Source organism: Salmo salar, chromosome 01 (genome assembly GCF_965601325.2).
Source record: "Salmo salar chromosome 01, fSalSal1, whole genome shotgun sequence".
NCBI lineage: Eukaryota > Metazoa > Chordata > Actinopteri > Salmoniformes > Salmonidae > Salmo > Salmo salar.
Genome location: NC_138291.1, coordinates 74,202,393 through 74,220,000, shown reverse-complemented (window position 1 = coordinate 74,220,000; position 17,608 = coordinate 74,202,393). Strand labels below are relative to the sequence as shown.

At 43.8% G+C, this 17,608-nt stretch overlaps 1 protein-coding gene across 2 annotated transcripts in view; it reads left to right on the top strand.

Annotated features, from left to right (window-relative positions):
• The window catches only part of LOC106608331 (sodium/calcium exchanger 1), a 182,507-nt gene that overhangs the window by 136,320 nt on the left and 28,579 nt on the right, over positions 1 to 17,608 (top strand). Inside the window, exons 3-4 of one of the 2 annotated variants that reach the window (XM_014206247.3) lie at positions 2,668 to 2,771; positions 16,812 to 16,960. In XM_014206247.3, the coding sequence (XP_014061722.1) occupies positions 2,668 to 2,771; positions 16,812 to 16,960 (253 nt within the window). Of the gene's footprint in view, positions 1 to 2,136; positions 2,244 to 2,667; positions 2,772 to 16,811; positions 16,961 to 17,608 lie in introns of both variants that reach the window. The other variant, XM_014206223.3, reaches the window with a different exon arrangement.

Here is a 17,608-nt window from a genome sequence, read left to right as displayed (position 1 = left end):
ACTCAGTGCTGCTACAAATGGGATAGAGGTGAGCTGGGTTTGTTATGGGACGAATGAGGTTATTAGGAGGTGTTTATGATGTGTTTTGGATTAGTTTGAGCAGTGATACAGCGGAAGGGAACATCTGGATGCCTGGATGTTGGGGGAAATGTCTAGCAAGGAGGGGTTTTGTAGAGGAAGAGGAGAATTTAGGGCCTTGCAGAGGGAAACAGAGTGAGTGATTTTATGCAGCGGAGAGGGGATTAGCTGACTGCCATTGTATATCGAGAGGAGGGAGGAGGGGGTCAGAGAGGGAGTTTGATGAAGATGGGCAGCTCAAGTGGCAGTGATGTATTTTAGGAATGATTTATCAGAACACACTGGTTCACTGTTTCCAATTCATCAGAACGTAGGATCCCTCCATGGGCATCACTATTAGCATGGAGAGAGAGAGAGTGAGGGAAGGAGACAGAGAGAGAGGGGGGGGGAGGAAAACAGATACAATTAAAAGTGTTTTTCCATTCAGCATTTCAGCCTCAACATTAGTATGCTCACACAGGACACACGTGTACACGTACACACACACACACACACACGAACGCACACACAAAGACCCAAAGGCACACACACTCACACACCAAATGAATAATAAGGACTGTTTTACATTTCGAGAATATGCTGCATTAAAAGTGGTGAGTGCAACGCTATGGAGTCAGACCAGCACAACAGGGCTGTTTTTCTCACAGTAAACAACACAGAGTCTAACGGCCGGTTCACACCCAGCCTATACAGGCAACAGTACAGAGAGTTGAAGGGAGACAACTATCCCTTTGATCTGGATTTTGGATGTTAACAAAACATACACTGCAAGGTCTCTTTGAAAGACAGGGTGACTATGGGTGCAGTTGCACCAATCAAATAGACAGTGCATCTGTAATGTATGGTTCTGTGTTTTTGCAGATAAATGGATGGTATTTGCTTTTGTCGTGACATAAGTTACAGTATGGGCCAGTGAGTGGTGTTAGCATATCTATGGAACGATATACAGTGTGAACTCTTGTGAGGGGAAGTGTTTTGCATACAGTATCTCACAGTATCCCCAAAGCCAACAACCCCTTTGGCCGCCTTTCCTTCCAGTTCTCTGCTGCCAATGACTGGAACGAATTGCAAAAATCACTGAAGCTGGAGACTTATATCTCCCTAACTAACTTTAAGCATCAGCTGTCAGAGCAGCTCACAGATCACTGCACCTGTACACAGCGCATCTGTATATAGCCCACCCAACTACCTCATCCCCATATTGTTATTTGTTTTTGCTCTTTTGCACCCCAGTATCCCTACTTGCACATCATCATCTGCATATCTATCACTCCAGTGTTAATGCCAAATTGTAATTATTTCGCCACTATGGCCTATTTATTGCTTTACCTCCCTAACCTTACTACATTTGCACACACTGTATATATATTTTTATATTGTGATATTGACTGTACGATTGTTTATCCCATGTGTAACTCTCTGTTGTTGATTTTGTCAAACTGCTTTGCTTTATCTTGGCCAGGTCGCAGTTGTAAATGAGAACTTATTCTCAACTATCCTACCTGGTTAAATAAAGGTGAAATAAAAAATTTAAAAAGTGTTGCCGTGGGTGATGAGGAGTCATTATGCATTGGGCCAGTCAGAGTGCCAGCTTAGCAGTTCTAGGATCAGTTTGTCAGACCCCACTCTGGGCTGGACCTTAAACACACTCAGATCTACTTATAAATAGTCAATACCTGACGGACCACTTCAACAGATGTGTGTGTGTGCCGGAAATCCAAATAGCTGTCATCATCACGTGTAATAAGAGATTTGGCAGAGGGATGAAGTGGTTTCAGAATGTGATTGCTTGGTTTGAGCGTGATATGTGATTGGGATGGAGTGAGATTTTTCCATCATTGGTCAAAACTTATATTCAAAATCATCTCAGATTTCTACCCATCCTCTTCTCCACATGCTGTCTTTCAGAACCCACTGTGGTTTGTCTCTACCTGTTGCCTGCTGCCTGCCTGTGTTCTGTTCTGTCTCTCTCTGTTTCCTCCTTTTATACTCTGACCTGTCATTTCCTCACTGTCTCTTCCTTCTCTCTTCTTCTCTTCTCTTCTTCTCTTCCTTTAGCAAATGTATAAAGGTCAGAATCATTGATGACGAGGAGTACGAGAAAAACAAGACCTTCTACGTGGAGATGGGAGAGCCTCGCCTGATGGAGACCAATGACAGTAAAGGTGGGGAAGATAGTCCTGGGGGTTACAGGTGGGGGGGTCAGAATCTCCTACCCTGACCTCTGACCTCTGACCCTGGGCCTGGCGTCCACTGCACGGCGCTGCATTGCCTTGCACTGAACATTCACACCAGCAGGAGGCACCAAGAGGGCTAGGAGGATGCTACTGTAGGTAGAGAGCATTCATTTCACCACATGGAAAGAGTAGGACTTCCAGTTACACACAAACACACACACACACCACGCAGCGTGCTCATCTGCCACTCAGTGTGCCCTCGGCGGAAGTGAACGTTCAGTGGCCCACCTTGTGTCACCGCCACCTCTCATTCCCACGACTGGTCAAGTGTGTGTGCGTGTGTGTGTGTGTCTGTGTGTGTTTAACATGCATGGTTCCAACCCAGCTGCCTTGTTGTCTTGTGTCCCTGCAGGAAGACCATAGCCATTAAAATACTTGACCGTGAGGAGTATGATAAGCACAGCTACTTCACCCTAGAGCTGCAGACGCCCTACTGGAGAACGAGAGGCTGGACAGGTGTGAGAGTGCTGAAAACTGAACACACTGGAGTTGGAGCTCACTTGGCTCCTCTTCTCTTTTATCCTCTCCTCCTTGACTTTGTTACTTTCTCGCTTTTCTGTTCTAATCTCCTCCTCCAAAGTCTCTATTTGACTCAGTGTACTCACACCTTTCCTCACCTCTCTCTCTCCCGCCTGGCTATCTGCGATTCTCACTTTGCTCAACTACCTGTGTCCGCTGACCTTAAAGAATTCCTACCTACAAAGACAATGCTCGTCCAACCCTGCGTTAGTGCATTAGTGGACTTGTACTGTATGTGCGCTGGAATGGGTGTCCAAAATATGCCCGACGGAAATGTGGCATTCTAATGATGTCATATCAGTTCAATAAGCTTACAGGATATCCTTTCCACAAGGTTGCATTATGTTATGTGGATCAGCAGCAGTGACAGAAATAAACAGTGGAGATAATTGCACAGATTAGATTGTTTATACCACCCACCACTCCTGGCCAAGAGTGTGTGTCTGTCCCACTGTGTTTATCCTGTACCACAGTTAGTACCTCGTAACAACCTTCTTGGTTTTAACCTCAACTCACTCAACACTAATGAATTTTCCACCCCTAACTGTTTCTTCATCATTTATGGAGAATGTTCCTGTTATTATCACTCCTGATCAATTTATTAATAGCGCCATGTTAGTGATAAAGATTTATGGTACTAAATGCGGATCAAAGAGGTTAGGTTGAATGGAACATTATTACAGGACAGGACAACCACAACCAGAACAACCTGACAAGCCATAATAGAACATCAAAGTCACAACCAGACTAGAGATGCCAGATCATTACAGAGCAAATACGATTACAGGTGTGCAATTCAATCTTCCCTATGTCTGGCGTGAAGCTTTAAAAGCCTTCATTTTACAACAGGAGGAATAGGATTCAACCTATTAGTACACAGATGCTGCCATAAGCAGTGATGCTAATCTGTTTGCTGTGTGTTTTAGTGTCGTTGCAGACGCTGGTGGCTGCTGGGAGTTTTATGACCAACCTACTGGTCCCCCTGATGTCCCTTCTGTCCTTCTGATTAAGCCCACCAGTGTCCCTACCCAGTCTCCTCTGTTATGTGGTGATTATTGTCCCCTGGTTTCCCTGCCACTTCCTGTTATAGTTGGCTAACTGCATAGCAGTGTGAGGGATATAGGCCCGAAGACAGGAGACTGCGTCTCTGGGCGGCCATTATGTGTCCGAGGGGGAGGGCTCTGACAGACCACAGTAATGGCCATAAATTCTGTGGACTAATTATTCTATTATAGCGTTATCTTTAACAAGCGCGGTTATGGATGGAGCTATTTGATGTGAGCAGACTGTAACTACCGCTGAACTGCTCAGTTCAGGCCAGCTGAGCGCTGCTGGATCAACATGTTTGAGTTATGCTCCCCTGGAATGAGAACACAGCAAAAACAAACTATTCTCATCCTCACTGCTTTCGGTGTGTGTGTGTGTGTGTGTTTGGTGTGTATGCGCATATGATTGGTTAGTGTGGGGATGCATACAGTATGCATTCCTAACAGCTAGTGTGTGTCTACATTTGTTGTCTGTCTATTAGGTTGGCAGGTGTGTCTGCTTTCGTCTGAATTTATGTATGTGTGCGTATTTGTGACTGTGTGCTTGCGCGTGTATGCATGTGTGTGTGTGCATGTGTCTCTGTGTATGTATGTGTATGCTTGTGCGTGTGTGTCCTTGTACTCACGTGTGTGTGTGTGTGTGTGTGTGTGTGTGTGTGTGTGTGTGTGTGTGTGTGTGTGTGTGTGTGTGTGTGTGTGTGTGTGTTTCAGTGGAGGCTGGTGGGAGGAGCTATAGGAGGATGGGCTCGTTTTAATGGCTTTAATTGATGGAACGGAGTCAAACATGTGGTTTCCATTTGTGTGACGTGTTTGATACCGATCAATTTATTCCATTCCAGCCATTACAATGAGCCCATCCTCCTTTAGCTCATCACACCAGCCTCCACTGGGGCATGTGCGCATGCGTGTGTGTGTCTCCACTCACACAGCCACAGATGTAGTCCATGAATCCCCAGCAGGCCTTTGGAGGGAGCGATCAGAAAGAATGGGCGATGACTTACTGACAGCCCAACAAGGAAAGCCTAATTAGTGCCTCCTCTTTTATCAGAGCCCCGCCAACATCGTTAACACAGCTAGCTCCGTTAGAATCACTAGCCTCCACTCGTGTAGGGAGACTGAGGAGAGACACTGTTTTAAGACCCACTGACACAGCAAAGGCTCCATGCGGACGTGGAAAGGCAAACAGCTGCAGTCCCTGAAGTACCTCCGCTTCCCCTGACAAACACAGCCACTAATTAATGTGAAACTCTGATTGCCTTAGAGGGAAACACAACCAAAACAAGATTGAAGGCTGGCAAAGTGTTTGTTCGCAATTATCTCGCTCAATCCTTGTGCATTACGGAGATTGGGCTTTCTTTTATAGACAGAAATTTGGCAGCGCTTCATGTGATGTACTTAGAGCTTGGTACAGTACTACTTCTAATATGTGCAATCAATTCCAAAGAAAGAGGACTAGAGTTAGGTGTAAAAAATGTTTTAATGAAACGTAACCTACGTTCACTCAAACAGAAACATTTACCTTTTATACTTACCGCACAATAGTCAGGCATTAAGACACAGACAGACAAGCAGGCAGACAGACAGACAGTGTGGCCTTCCAAAGAACCCCAGGCCCCAGCATCGCTCCCAGCATGCCTCTCTTCATGTCGGAGTGAGTGATCCATGCTGACAGCAGCCTGGCCTGGTGTAGCAGAACTGCATGTGACTGGGGTCTTTATACGATCCTCCTCTGTGTCGTCTGGATCCCCGCCTTCATCATCTGCATGTTTCATCCCCCTCCCGCCCTGTCTCTCCCCCGCTCTTTTTTATTTTTCTCCTCTGTTCTCAATTGCTTGTAAGTGCCTTGTGTTTGTTCCCTGGGTGTCTTCGTTGTGAATATGTTTGTGTGTCTTAAAGCAGTGGTCTGAAACTAGTGTCTGGAGGGCTTGTGGCTAATGACTTGAATAGCATAATTGTCTTCCCCTAGTGGCAGGTCTCTATAAAAAGACGGCGGTGAATCTGGTATCTATAAGAGCCGCACGATGCACTGGTATGTGTCGCCAGTACTGAGCTAATGAGACTGAAAATGTGTGGGTTCATTAATTACACTAAAACTAAACTATGTTTATGAAATGGTTAATGTAAATATGCATTTACCCTGTGTATGGGAGATTTGTAATATGTTGGTAAAAGTAGTAGACTAATTATAGCCGGCACATTAGAGAGACAAGGATGGAAAATGTTTATGTCGATGGTTAATTGGCTAGACTGAAGATGGAGTTTTAGAGAGAGTTTCCCTAGCCTTCAAGTGCACTCATCCCTCCAGGAATAGTCTCACACCACTAGCTTGTTCTTCACATAATAGTTTGGGATTCAATCCACTGAAGATTTGGTGGAAATAACCCCCCACCCCCCAAAAAAACTGTAGCCATCAAGGGCAATTACTAGCATTACTAATGTACTGTACTAAAATTCACCTCGTCTCTGCAGCAATAGCCATTATTAAAACATTTTACTGCTTGTGCTAAACCAGGGTCACACAGAGTGCTTCTTGGTAGTCTTAAACAAATCTACTTTGAAACAAAAGTATACACCTCACATACATGGTTATGGGCTTACAAAAAGATGACACCTGTAATATGTCAGATATAGAGTTTGAGCTTGCATCCCAATATTACACTTTATACACAGTGCCTTCGGAAAGTATTCAGACCCCTTGACTTTTTACACATTTTGATACGTTACAGCCTTGTTCTAAATGTTTTTATTTGTTTTCCCTCCTCATCAATCTACACCAAATACCCAGTAATGACGAAGCAAAAACTGTTTAAAAAAACCCGGAAATATCACATTTACATAAGTATTCAGACCCTTTACTCTGTACTTTGTTGAAGCACCTTTGGCAACATTTACAGCATCAAGTGTTCTTGTGTATGACGCTACAAGCTTGGCACACCTGTACTTGGGGAGTTTCTCCTATTCTTCTCTGCAGATCCTCTCAAGCTCTGTCAGGTTGGACGGGGAGCGTTGCTGCACAGCTATTTTCAGGACTCTCCAGAGACCTGGGCTCTGGCTGGACCCGTCAAGGACATTCAGATACTTGTTCTGAAGCCACTCCTGCGTTGTCTTGGCTGTGTGCTTAGGGTCGGTTGGAAGGTGAACCTTCGCCCCAGTCTGAGGTCCTGAGTGCTCTGGAGCAGGTGTTCATCCAGGATCTCTCTGTACTTTGCTCCGTTCATCTTTGCCTCAATCCTGACTAGTCTCCCAGTCCCTGTCGCTGAAGAACATCCCCACAGCATGATGCTGCCACCACCATGCTTCACCGTAGGGATGATGCCAGGTTTCCTCCAGACGTGACGCTTGGCATTCAGGCCAAAGAGTTCCATCTTGGTTTCAGCAGACTAGAGAATCTTGTTTCTCATGGTCTGAGAGTCTTTAGGTGCCTTTTGGCAAACTCCAAGAGGGCTATCATGTGCCTTTTACTGAGGAGTGGCTTCCATCTGGCCACTCTACCATAAAGGCCAGATTGGTGGAGTGCTGCAGAGATGGTTATCCTTCTGGAAGATTCTCCTATCTCCACAGAGGAACTCTAGAGTGACTCTAAAGTGAACTGTCAGAGTGACCATCAGGTTCTTGGTCACCTCCCTGACCAAGGCCTTTCTCCCCCGATTTCTCAGGGTGGCAAGCACTAGGATGAGTCTTGGTGGTTTCAAACATCTTCCATTTAAAAATGATGGAGTCCACTGTGTTCTTGGGGACCTTCAATGCTGCAGACATTTTTCGGTACCCTTCCCTAGATCTGTGACTCGACACAATCCTGTCTCGGAGCTGTACGGACAATTCCTTCAACCTTACGGCTTGGTTTTTGCTCTGACATGCACTGTCAACTGTGGGACCTTATATAGACAAGTATGTGCCTTTCCAAATCATGTCTATTCAATTGAATTTACCACAGATGGACTCAAATCAAGTTGTAAAAACATCAAGGATGATCAATGGAACAGGATGCACCTGATCCTCAATTTCGAGTCTCATATCAAAGGGTCTGAACACTTATGTAAATATGGTATATATTTTTTTTAATACATTTTCAAAAGTTTAAAATCCTGTTTTCACGTTGTCATTATGAGGTATTGTGTCTAGATTGCTGAGGATTAAAAAAAAAATGTTTAGGCTGTATGTGGAAAAAGTCAAGGGGTCTGAACACTTTCCAAAGGCACTGTAGATACATTTTTATTTTATTTTATTAATTATAAAATGATGGAAAATTTGAATAACATTCCACCCATGAGACCAATATAGGGCGATTTGGTCATTTGACTGCAGAAAAGGGTTTTAACCTGTCTGGGGTATGTGGGACGCTAGCGTCCCACCGGCGGGACACACTGCCAACAGCCAGTGAAATAGCAGGGCGCCAAATTCAAAACAACAAAAATCTCATAATTTACATTTCTCAAACATACAGCTATTTTACACCATTTTAAAGAATAACTTCTCATTAATCCAACCACATTGTCCGATTTCAAAAAGGCTTTACAGCGAAAGCATAGCATTAGATTATGTTAGGACAGCACCTAGACAAGATAAACCACACAGCCATTTTCCAAGCAAGGAGAGGCATCACAAAAAACAGAAATACAGCTAAAATGAATCACTAACCTTTGATGATCTTCATCAGATGGCACTCATAGGACTTCATGTTACACAATACATGTATGTTTTGCTCGATAAAGTTCATATTTATATCCAAAAACCCAATTTTTCATTGGCGTGTAATGTTCAGAAATGTTTTGCCTCCCAAAACTTCCGGTGAATGAGCACATCAATTTACAGAAATACTCATCATAAACGTTGATAAAATATTAACCTGTTATTCAAAGAATTATAGAAACACTTCTCCTTAATGCAACCTCTGTGTCAGATTTCAAAAAAACTTTACAGCGAAAGCACACTTTGCAATAATCTGAGTACAGCGTTCAGACACGAAACCAAACCTGCCATTTTGTGGAGTCAACAAAACTCAGAAATAATATTATAAATATTCACTTACCTTTGATGATCTTCGTCGGAATGCACTCCCAGGAATCCCAGTTCCCCAATAAATCTTAATTTGTTTCGATAAAGTCCATATATATGTCCAAATACCTCCTTTTTGTTCACGCGTTCGGTCGAGTACTCCAAATGCGCTGTGCTCGCGCATTAAATTCAGACGAAAAGTCAAAATAGTTCCATTACAGTTTGTAGAAACATGTCAAACGATGTATAGAATCAATCTTTAGGATGTTTTTATCATAAATCTTCCATAATATTCCAACCGGACAAGACCTTTGTCTTCAAAAAAGAAAAGGAACACAGCTAACTCTCACGTGAGCACGCGCCTCTGAGCTCATGTCATTTTCTCACTCATCTACTTCCAGGAGCTCTTATTCTCTCCATATTCAAAGTAGAAGAATGAAACAACGTTCTAAAGACTGTTGACATCTAGTGGAAGCCTTAGGAAGTGCAAAATGAACCCTAAGTCACTGTATACTGTATAGGCAATCACTTGAAAAACTACAAACCTCAGATTTCCAGACTTCCTGGTTGGATTTTTCTCAGGTTTTTGCCTGCCATATGAATTCTGTTATACTCACAGGCATCATTCAAACAGTTTTAGAAACTTCAGAGTGTTTTCTATCCAAATCTACTAATAATATGCATATCCTACCTTCTGAGCCTGAGTAGCAGGCAGTTTACTACGGGCACGCCTTTCATCCGGACGTCAAAATACTGCCCCCTACCCTAGAGAAGTTAAGAATGAAATACTGAAACAACCCAGTGTAATAATGATTCTGTCCCTGCACAACATCTTTGCAGCAATTTCACACCTGCTACAGTATTTCTGGAGTGAGCTACTGTCCAAACCCTCTCTGAAAAAAGTTAATGAGAACACTATTGGCTCTCCACAGGATAATAATGATACTCTGTCCTCCATAGTTTGGGAAAATATCAGTACTGGATTATTAATATCATTTAAAAACTCTACAACATGCACATTTGTATTCAATTATTTTGAATATAATACAGATGCTATTCAGCTTTAAAGCTTCAAATCGTCCACATGCTCAAGATAGCCCAAGACATGAGACCCAGATGCTGTTTAGACTGCCTCTTAACTGTTACTGTCCTTTGAAGTAGGATAGAATTCCATTGTTTTCACTAGGCCTCATCCCTGCAGTCAGATAGGCTTCAGTGGATACAGTCTGACTCTGGATGACAGGGTGGACTGTGCTTTACTCTTGTGGAAAAGCTCTACTTTAAAAAGCTAAACAAATTACATGGCTCAGTCTAAACAGAACCAAATGAGAGCATTCTCCAGACTGGGTGGTTCTAGACATATACACAAATGCAGGCACACAAACACACGCACGCACACACACACACACACACACACACACTCCCTAGCTCGTCTAAAGACAGAAGTGGGGGATGGATTGGACTGGACTGGTAGGGGATCTTGTTACACCCCTCTCTAGATACGCTCATCTTCCCCTCACTCTGTTTAGATGTTCTCTGTTCTCCTCTGAAACCAGATTATCAAAGCATGGCAACCTCGCAATGGCCCACAGCCGTCAGCTCGCATTAAGCCTTCTGCATTCTTCCTCCCGACGAAAAAGAAGAGAGAGAATATCTTTTCTCCAAAAAGGCGAATGTGCACGTTTGAACTCCGCTCAACCACAGACGTTGGAGAAGCATCGATGGAAACACAAGGAACACACGCTGAGACTAACACAACAGAGAAACACATAGAGGGAGAGAAACGAAGGTAGGAAGAGGGCAGATAAAAAAAAAAAACAGGGAGAGAGAGAAACACACAGGAGGCTTAACCAAACATCTCTCCTAGCATGTCGAATGGATGATTGAGAGCCACAGTGATATAGAAAAACACAGCGTTCCAGACCTTCCCTCCAGTGTCAGTCAGATGTATTCTGTGGTGGCACGGTGCGGTAGCCGGCACTCAGAGGAAGGGGATGGATAACAAGGTTACTGCGGCTGTAGTAATTACACCTGAGACTCACATCTTCTTTAATTGAGTTCATTAAGTCACTCATTAGACAGAGTTAACACCACACTCTCATGGTAATTAAGGCTTACATGCTGTTCAGCTGGCGTGATTTGGCCCTGGACACCGTTTTGTAGCGTTTTCAGCCCACTCAGTCAGTAATAGGCTATGTTGAGCTGCACCGGTTAATTTCACACATTTTGAAAGCATATTTATTTATCCAGGTTGTCGCTGTGAGATTAATAATCTCATTGTTCGTCCGGTACATAGTCAAGACAGAAGCATATACAGTACACATTTGGTTGGTCACCGAGCCATACTAAGGCACCCTTATAATGGGAAAAGTAGCTCCAATATCCTCCTCCATAGTCTTTTGGTCCTGATTTGGCCCCTCTACCTCTGCCCTCCTCTGCTTGCGCCAGTGTGACTGGGTTTGAATGGCCCCATGGTGGTGCGACGGAGGGGAACCAATGGCTTTGGAGCTGATGTTAACCCACAATGCACTGCCGGGCTGCGAACTGGAAATGTCATTCTGAATGGTTCCCATCGCACCAAATCAGATCACTGCACTAGGCCGTGGGACAGCGGTGGTTCTGAATTACCGCCACACGCCCCAGAGAGTTGGAGAGAATGAGGGAGGGAGGGAGGGAGGGAGGGAGGGAGGGAGGGAGGGAGGGAGGGAGAGGGAGGGAGGGAAGAGAAAGAGCATAGAGGCAATAGAACCCTGTGTGGTTTGTATTAGATAATAGCAGGATTTTTCTCCAAACATCGTTCCAATATCCATACCCAGTCTCCAAGACATTGTCTGTTTTATATTCTTCATTTTGGATTTGAATTCACACAGTTTAATAGGACAAGTCACAGTAGGCCCATATCCTTTCACTACAAAGTCATGTCAGCTTATAGTGATGTCATCATGGGCCTATGGGTTCAGGGGGGTGACAACTAGGTCATGGTATGACATAACATCTTCCTCTCACAACTTGACAAGTTGTATAATGTAGTGACAGAGCCTCACAGAGCACATGTAGAATGCTGTAGAACATTGCAGTGTTCCCCTAGGATTTTTTTCAGCAGCGGTGGCAAAGGTAGTGGGTGTGTGGGTGAGATATTGTTTTGTAGAACTGTGAGAATGCCACTTCTGGTGCCTTTTTAAAAGGACATTCTACTCCAAAATGCATCCAAATATGATGTTGACACCATCTGAAATATAACTGATGCGTGCCACGGCACCGTGGGGAGAATTTTTAAAGGAAGTTGAATGTAGTTTTCCGAGCTATTGCTAACTAGCGTTAACATAACAACTGGACGTCTATGGGAACAGGTATAATGCTAGCTGTTCCCATACACTTCCTGTCATTGGGCTAATGCTAGTTGACACACAGATACATAAAAAGGCTATCCAAGAGTTGATCTGACTCTGGGTAAGTAGAAAACAGGCTTAATTGACAACATCTCGCACTATCCCTTTAAAAGCGCGTCTTGGTAGAAATATTCGTTAAGTGTATATATACACTGAACAAAAATATAAACACACCATCTAAAATATCCCAGAAATGTTCCATACGCACAAATAGGTTATTTCTCTCAAATTTTGCGCAGAAATTAGTTTACATTCCTGTTAGTGAGTATTTTATCCTTTGCCAAGTAAATCCATCCATCTGACAGGTGTGGCATATCAAGAAGCTAATTGAACATCATGATCATTACACAGGTGCCTTGTACAAAACAAGACATTTTAGAGTGGCCTTTTATTGTACCCAGTACAAGGCACCTGTGTATTGTACTGGGTACAATAAAAGGCCACTCTAAAATGTCTTGTTTTGTCACACAACAATGCCACAGATGAGGGGGCGTGCAATTGGCATGCTGACTGCAGGAATGTCCACCAGAGCTGTTGCCAGAGAATTGAATGTTAACTTCTTTACCATAAGCTGCCTCCAACGTAATTTTAGAGAATTTGGCAGTAAGTCCAACCAGCCTCACAACCACAGACCACGTGTATGGCGTCATGTGGGCGAGTGGTTTGCTAATGTCAACGTTGTGAACAGAGTGCCCCATGGTGGTTGTGGGGTTATGGTATGGGCAGGCATAAGCTAAGGACAACGAACACATTTGCATTTTATCGATGGCAATTTGAATGCATAAAAATACCGTGACAAGATCCTGAGGCCCATTTATTTTTTACCAACAGATCTGTATTTCCAGTCAGGTGAAATCCAAAGATTAGGGCCTAATGAATTTATTTCAATTGACTTATTTCCTCATATGAACTGTAACTCAGAAAAATCAATTAAATTGTTGCATGTTGCATTTATATTTTTGTACAGTTGTAAGGCTCGGGCGTCGTAGGTGGAATCAGACGCAGGAAGCAGCGAGCACAATGTAGTGGTTTTTTAATGAAGTTCTACAGGCGAGAATAAACAAGCCACCCCAAACAGAGAAATAAGCGCACACAATATAAGTGCCCCAAACACACGGGAAAAACAATGTGGCGCAACACTAGCGCAAACGCGTCAACACAAACCTCTACAGTAAAGAATAATCCCGCACAAAGAAAAGGCGGACCAGATAAATTAAATAGACCCGCTAATCACCCCCACTCAGAACAGGTGCACACAATCACAAACAGGGGAAAACAAAAAGGGAATCAGTGGCAGCTAATAGGCCGGTGACGACGACCGCCGAGCGCCACCCGAGCAGGAGGGGGCGCCACCGTCGGTGGGAATCGTGACAACAGTATATATCGTTGTTATCACTGCTAAATGAATATAGGGGAAGCATTGACACAACAATGGCTTTGCTGTTAGAATGTCCACAGAAAATGCTCTTGGATCTTGATTCTGTAAGCCTGTGGTGTTTTTCTGTCCTAATTCTCCCTCCCTCCACTATTATCAATGAACAGACCATCACAGCAGCAGAGTGTTATTGTATTATACGGCTCAACCAGCTGCACAGGCATTCAAGTTGTCACAGTAACATCGTAGCTAACTACCTGGATACCAGTGAGAATCCCTCCACCAAATACACCTCTGACAAACCTAATGGCGAACACAGCTTGATATCCCTCTGCCAACATACACATATCAGCCCCTAATGATATTAACAAAGTGGAGAATACCTCAGCAAATAGGCCTTTAATCATCTCATGATTTAACCACACTTGACAAGATCTGGAAAATGGAGTCTTTATGATGGAGTCATCAAAATGGAGTCATTATGATCTAATCCTCTCTTATATATCATTGGAGGGCTTGTAAAAGGTCTAGACTGACCGCATAGCTTAAAGGTCCAGTGCAGTCAAACATGTGATTTTCCTGTGTTTTATATATACAGTGTTTCCATGCTATGAGGTTGGAACAATACTGTGAAAGTGTGAAAATTATGATAATGCTCTTTTAGTGTAGGAGTTGAAAAAACACCTGGTCCATTGTTGACATAATCCCAAAATGTTTTGCTTGTCAGTACTCAAGTTTTCAAGATATGTAACTTTCAAAATACAGAAATCATCGCGTATGATGCAGATATGTAACTGCAAAATGCACCATACAGGGATAATTTCAGTAATTTGAAAGTTACATATCTTGAAAACTTGAGTACTGACAAGCAAAACATTTTGGGATTATGTCAACAATGGACCAATGAATCAAATACCACAAGATAGTTCTTGGGTGGAGTTTTCCTTTAACAGCTAGTTTTCCATTTTTCCCTCCGCACTCAGACCACTCCCAAATTTTTGCTTTAGAAATTGCTGTTGCTAAGAATCCTTTATTTATTTTTTTATTTTTTATTTAAAACAATCACAGTAAGTAACTTAATTGTTACCCTGAAATGATTTAATATTGAGATAAAAATGGCTGCATTGGGCCTTTAATGATGGGTGTACTGTACACTCTCCAACATGGCATTTTGAATGTTTTTAAGTTGTCATATTTGGTTAAGTTTTCAATTCTATTTGATAGTTGCTTCCAAATGCATTCCTGTGGATTTGAAGAGCCATAAAATATGAGTAATAAATGTATGCCATTAGGATTTCCTCACTATTGGCAATGTGGTGCAGTTGTCCACTGTAGAATCCACTTCGCCTGTATTTAGGCAGAGAGTCCCATTGAGACCAGGGTCTCTTTTCAAGGAAGCCCTGCAGATTTACCACACATGTAGCTGAGATGCACTCTCCTTGTGTCACGGTCCCTCTCCTTGTTCGGGCGGAGTTCGGCGGTCGACGTCACCGGCTTTCTAGCCGCCGCTGATCCATTTTCCATTTGTTCTGTCTTTGTCTTACACCCCTGGCTTCACTCAACCAATTACTTGTTTATTATTTAACCCTCTGTTCCCCATGTTGTGTTTGTGAGTGATTGTTTTATGTATGTTCGGTCCGTTATTTGTGGGCTCGGTATTACAACATGTTATTGGAATATTTGAGTAAAGTTACTTGTGTTACTCATCTCTGCTGTCCTGCACCTGACTCCTCTGCACCAGCTACACCCAGACCACTACACCTTGTTCTTCACTGACCTCTGATCAGTTTGAAGGTGGCGGGGCTGAGGCTGACACTAGTAGGCAGTGTGTTCCACACTGGTTAGAGGTCAGTGAGGAGGGCATTTGTTACCCACTGACACGACCTAGCTGCTCCACGCTGAGTGAGACCTCTACTGAGATCCTTCCACTGTGACAGAGATACATGCACATTTACCAGGATGAAGAAAAAACTGCAAACGATGACAACTCATTGATGGGTTCAATCCTTCTACTAATGATAAGAAATAGTTTCCCTCAAAGCCTTAATGACACCACATCATAAATAGCAGCCTCCAGCAGGAGCGGGAGAATAGCACTATATGTTGTTGTTTTTTCAAGTCAAGCAGCCAGGTCTTCCTCGAATAGTGGTCAAAGGTATATGCATGGATGATTGCATAGCTTTATTGGTTCTATGTCTTATGTACCTTCGTTGTGTGGCAGGTCTGGATCATTTGTGTCACCGTAAACCCACCATGAACCCATTGACGTTAACCTGTCCCATCCCCCCTGCTGTTATCCCTCCCTGCTACCCCATCACCTCAGCAATCATCATAAGCCTCTTCCTCTTCTCTCCCTCCATCCTACCCTACTCCCAGCACCACTCTGACCCAGCGGAATGAGCCCATCTATCAGGGAGAGACTGCAGGGCCCATTCCCATAGTATTCTCATTTCCCTTGCTGGGAACGTGGAAGCACACCTCGGCTGCCTCTCTCTGTGATGAATATGATGGCTTGGAGGTGGTGGGCGACGGGGGAGGGAGGGAGGGAGGGAGGGAGGGAGGGAGGGAGGGAGTGGAGGGTCGGAGCTAAACAGCTTTTACTTTCACCTGCACAATGACCTATTCTACTTCTGGAGGGTGGGAGCTGTAAGGGTTACAATCATCTTGTTTTTCTTGAAACAACCATTTAGTCTGTCTGTCAAAGAGAATTTTGCTCACCATAACTTACTTGGCTAAATAAGGGTTATGTAAGTAAATATGTGAGGAAAAGCAAGAAAGCATATTTTACACTGCATTATAAACTGGGTGGTTCCAGCCCTGAATGCTGATTGGCTGAAAGCCGTGGTATATAAGACTGTATACCATCGGTATGACAAAACCTTTTTTTTACTGTTCTAATTACATTGGTAACCAGTTTATAATAGCAATAAGGCACCTCGGGGGTTTGTGGTATATGGCCAGTATATCACGGCTAATGGCTTTATCCAGGCACTCCGCGTTGCTTCGTGCGTAAGAACAGCCCTTAGCCGTGGTATACTGGCCATATACCACACCCCCGCCGGCCTTACTGCTTACATGTACCACTTTCATGTCGACGGCTTCCACAATATTACTACATAAAATGTCAGTTGTCATGGGCGTCAGTCACAATCCACCGTCTTCTGTCTCTTAGCTACAGAGGTGGCTGAGAAAGAGGTGGAAGAGGTGGTGCCGCTAACAGGGGTGGATGATGAGGAGCAACGCATCGCTGATATGGGTCGACCCATGCTTGGGGATCACGTCAAACTTGAAATCATCATCGAGGAATCCTATGAGTTTAAGGTGTGTGCTCGTGTATTTATACATATTCCATTTCCTTTCTCTCACGTAATGCACTTCTCAGAGACTCCTCAGATAGACATACACGCATATGTAATAATCATGGAGTGATATAACTGTGTATGTGCATGCTCTCCTCTTTCACTCACAGACACTCTTCAGACAAACACAGATGTGATTATCATGAATATTAAGGTCTGTGTGTGTGTGTGTGTGTGTGTGTGTGTGTGTGTGTGTGTGTGTGTGTGTGTGTGTGTGTGTGTGTGTGTGTGTGTGTGTGTGTGTGTGTGTGTGTGTGTGTGTGTGTGTGTGTGTGTGTGTCCGCACACGCAAATGCTTTTTTCTCCCTCTCCCACACACACTCTTCAGACTGATGGGTGGATGCTTGTGAGCACTTGACGGATCGTCTCCTGTTCTTACTGGAGTGGCTCTCACTGTGAGGTTGGGTGGGAGGCTATGGGAGGGAGGGGGCCTATGGATCCTATAGCTGGCTGAAGGACTCTGTATCCTGGGGGGGGTGGGGGGGCTGGAGAGTTTAATTGTGTATAACCTCAGTCATAGCGAGTGGCTGCTTCAAAAGAGCTTCAACTTTCAGACGGTAGTCTGCAACTTTTCCGCTTTAAGATTAACGTCAACCAAGACCCAGAATCC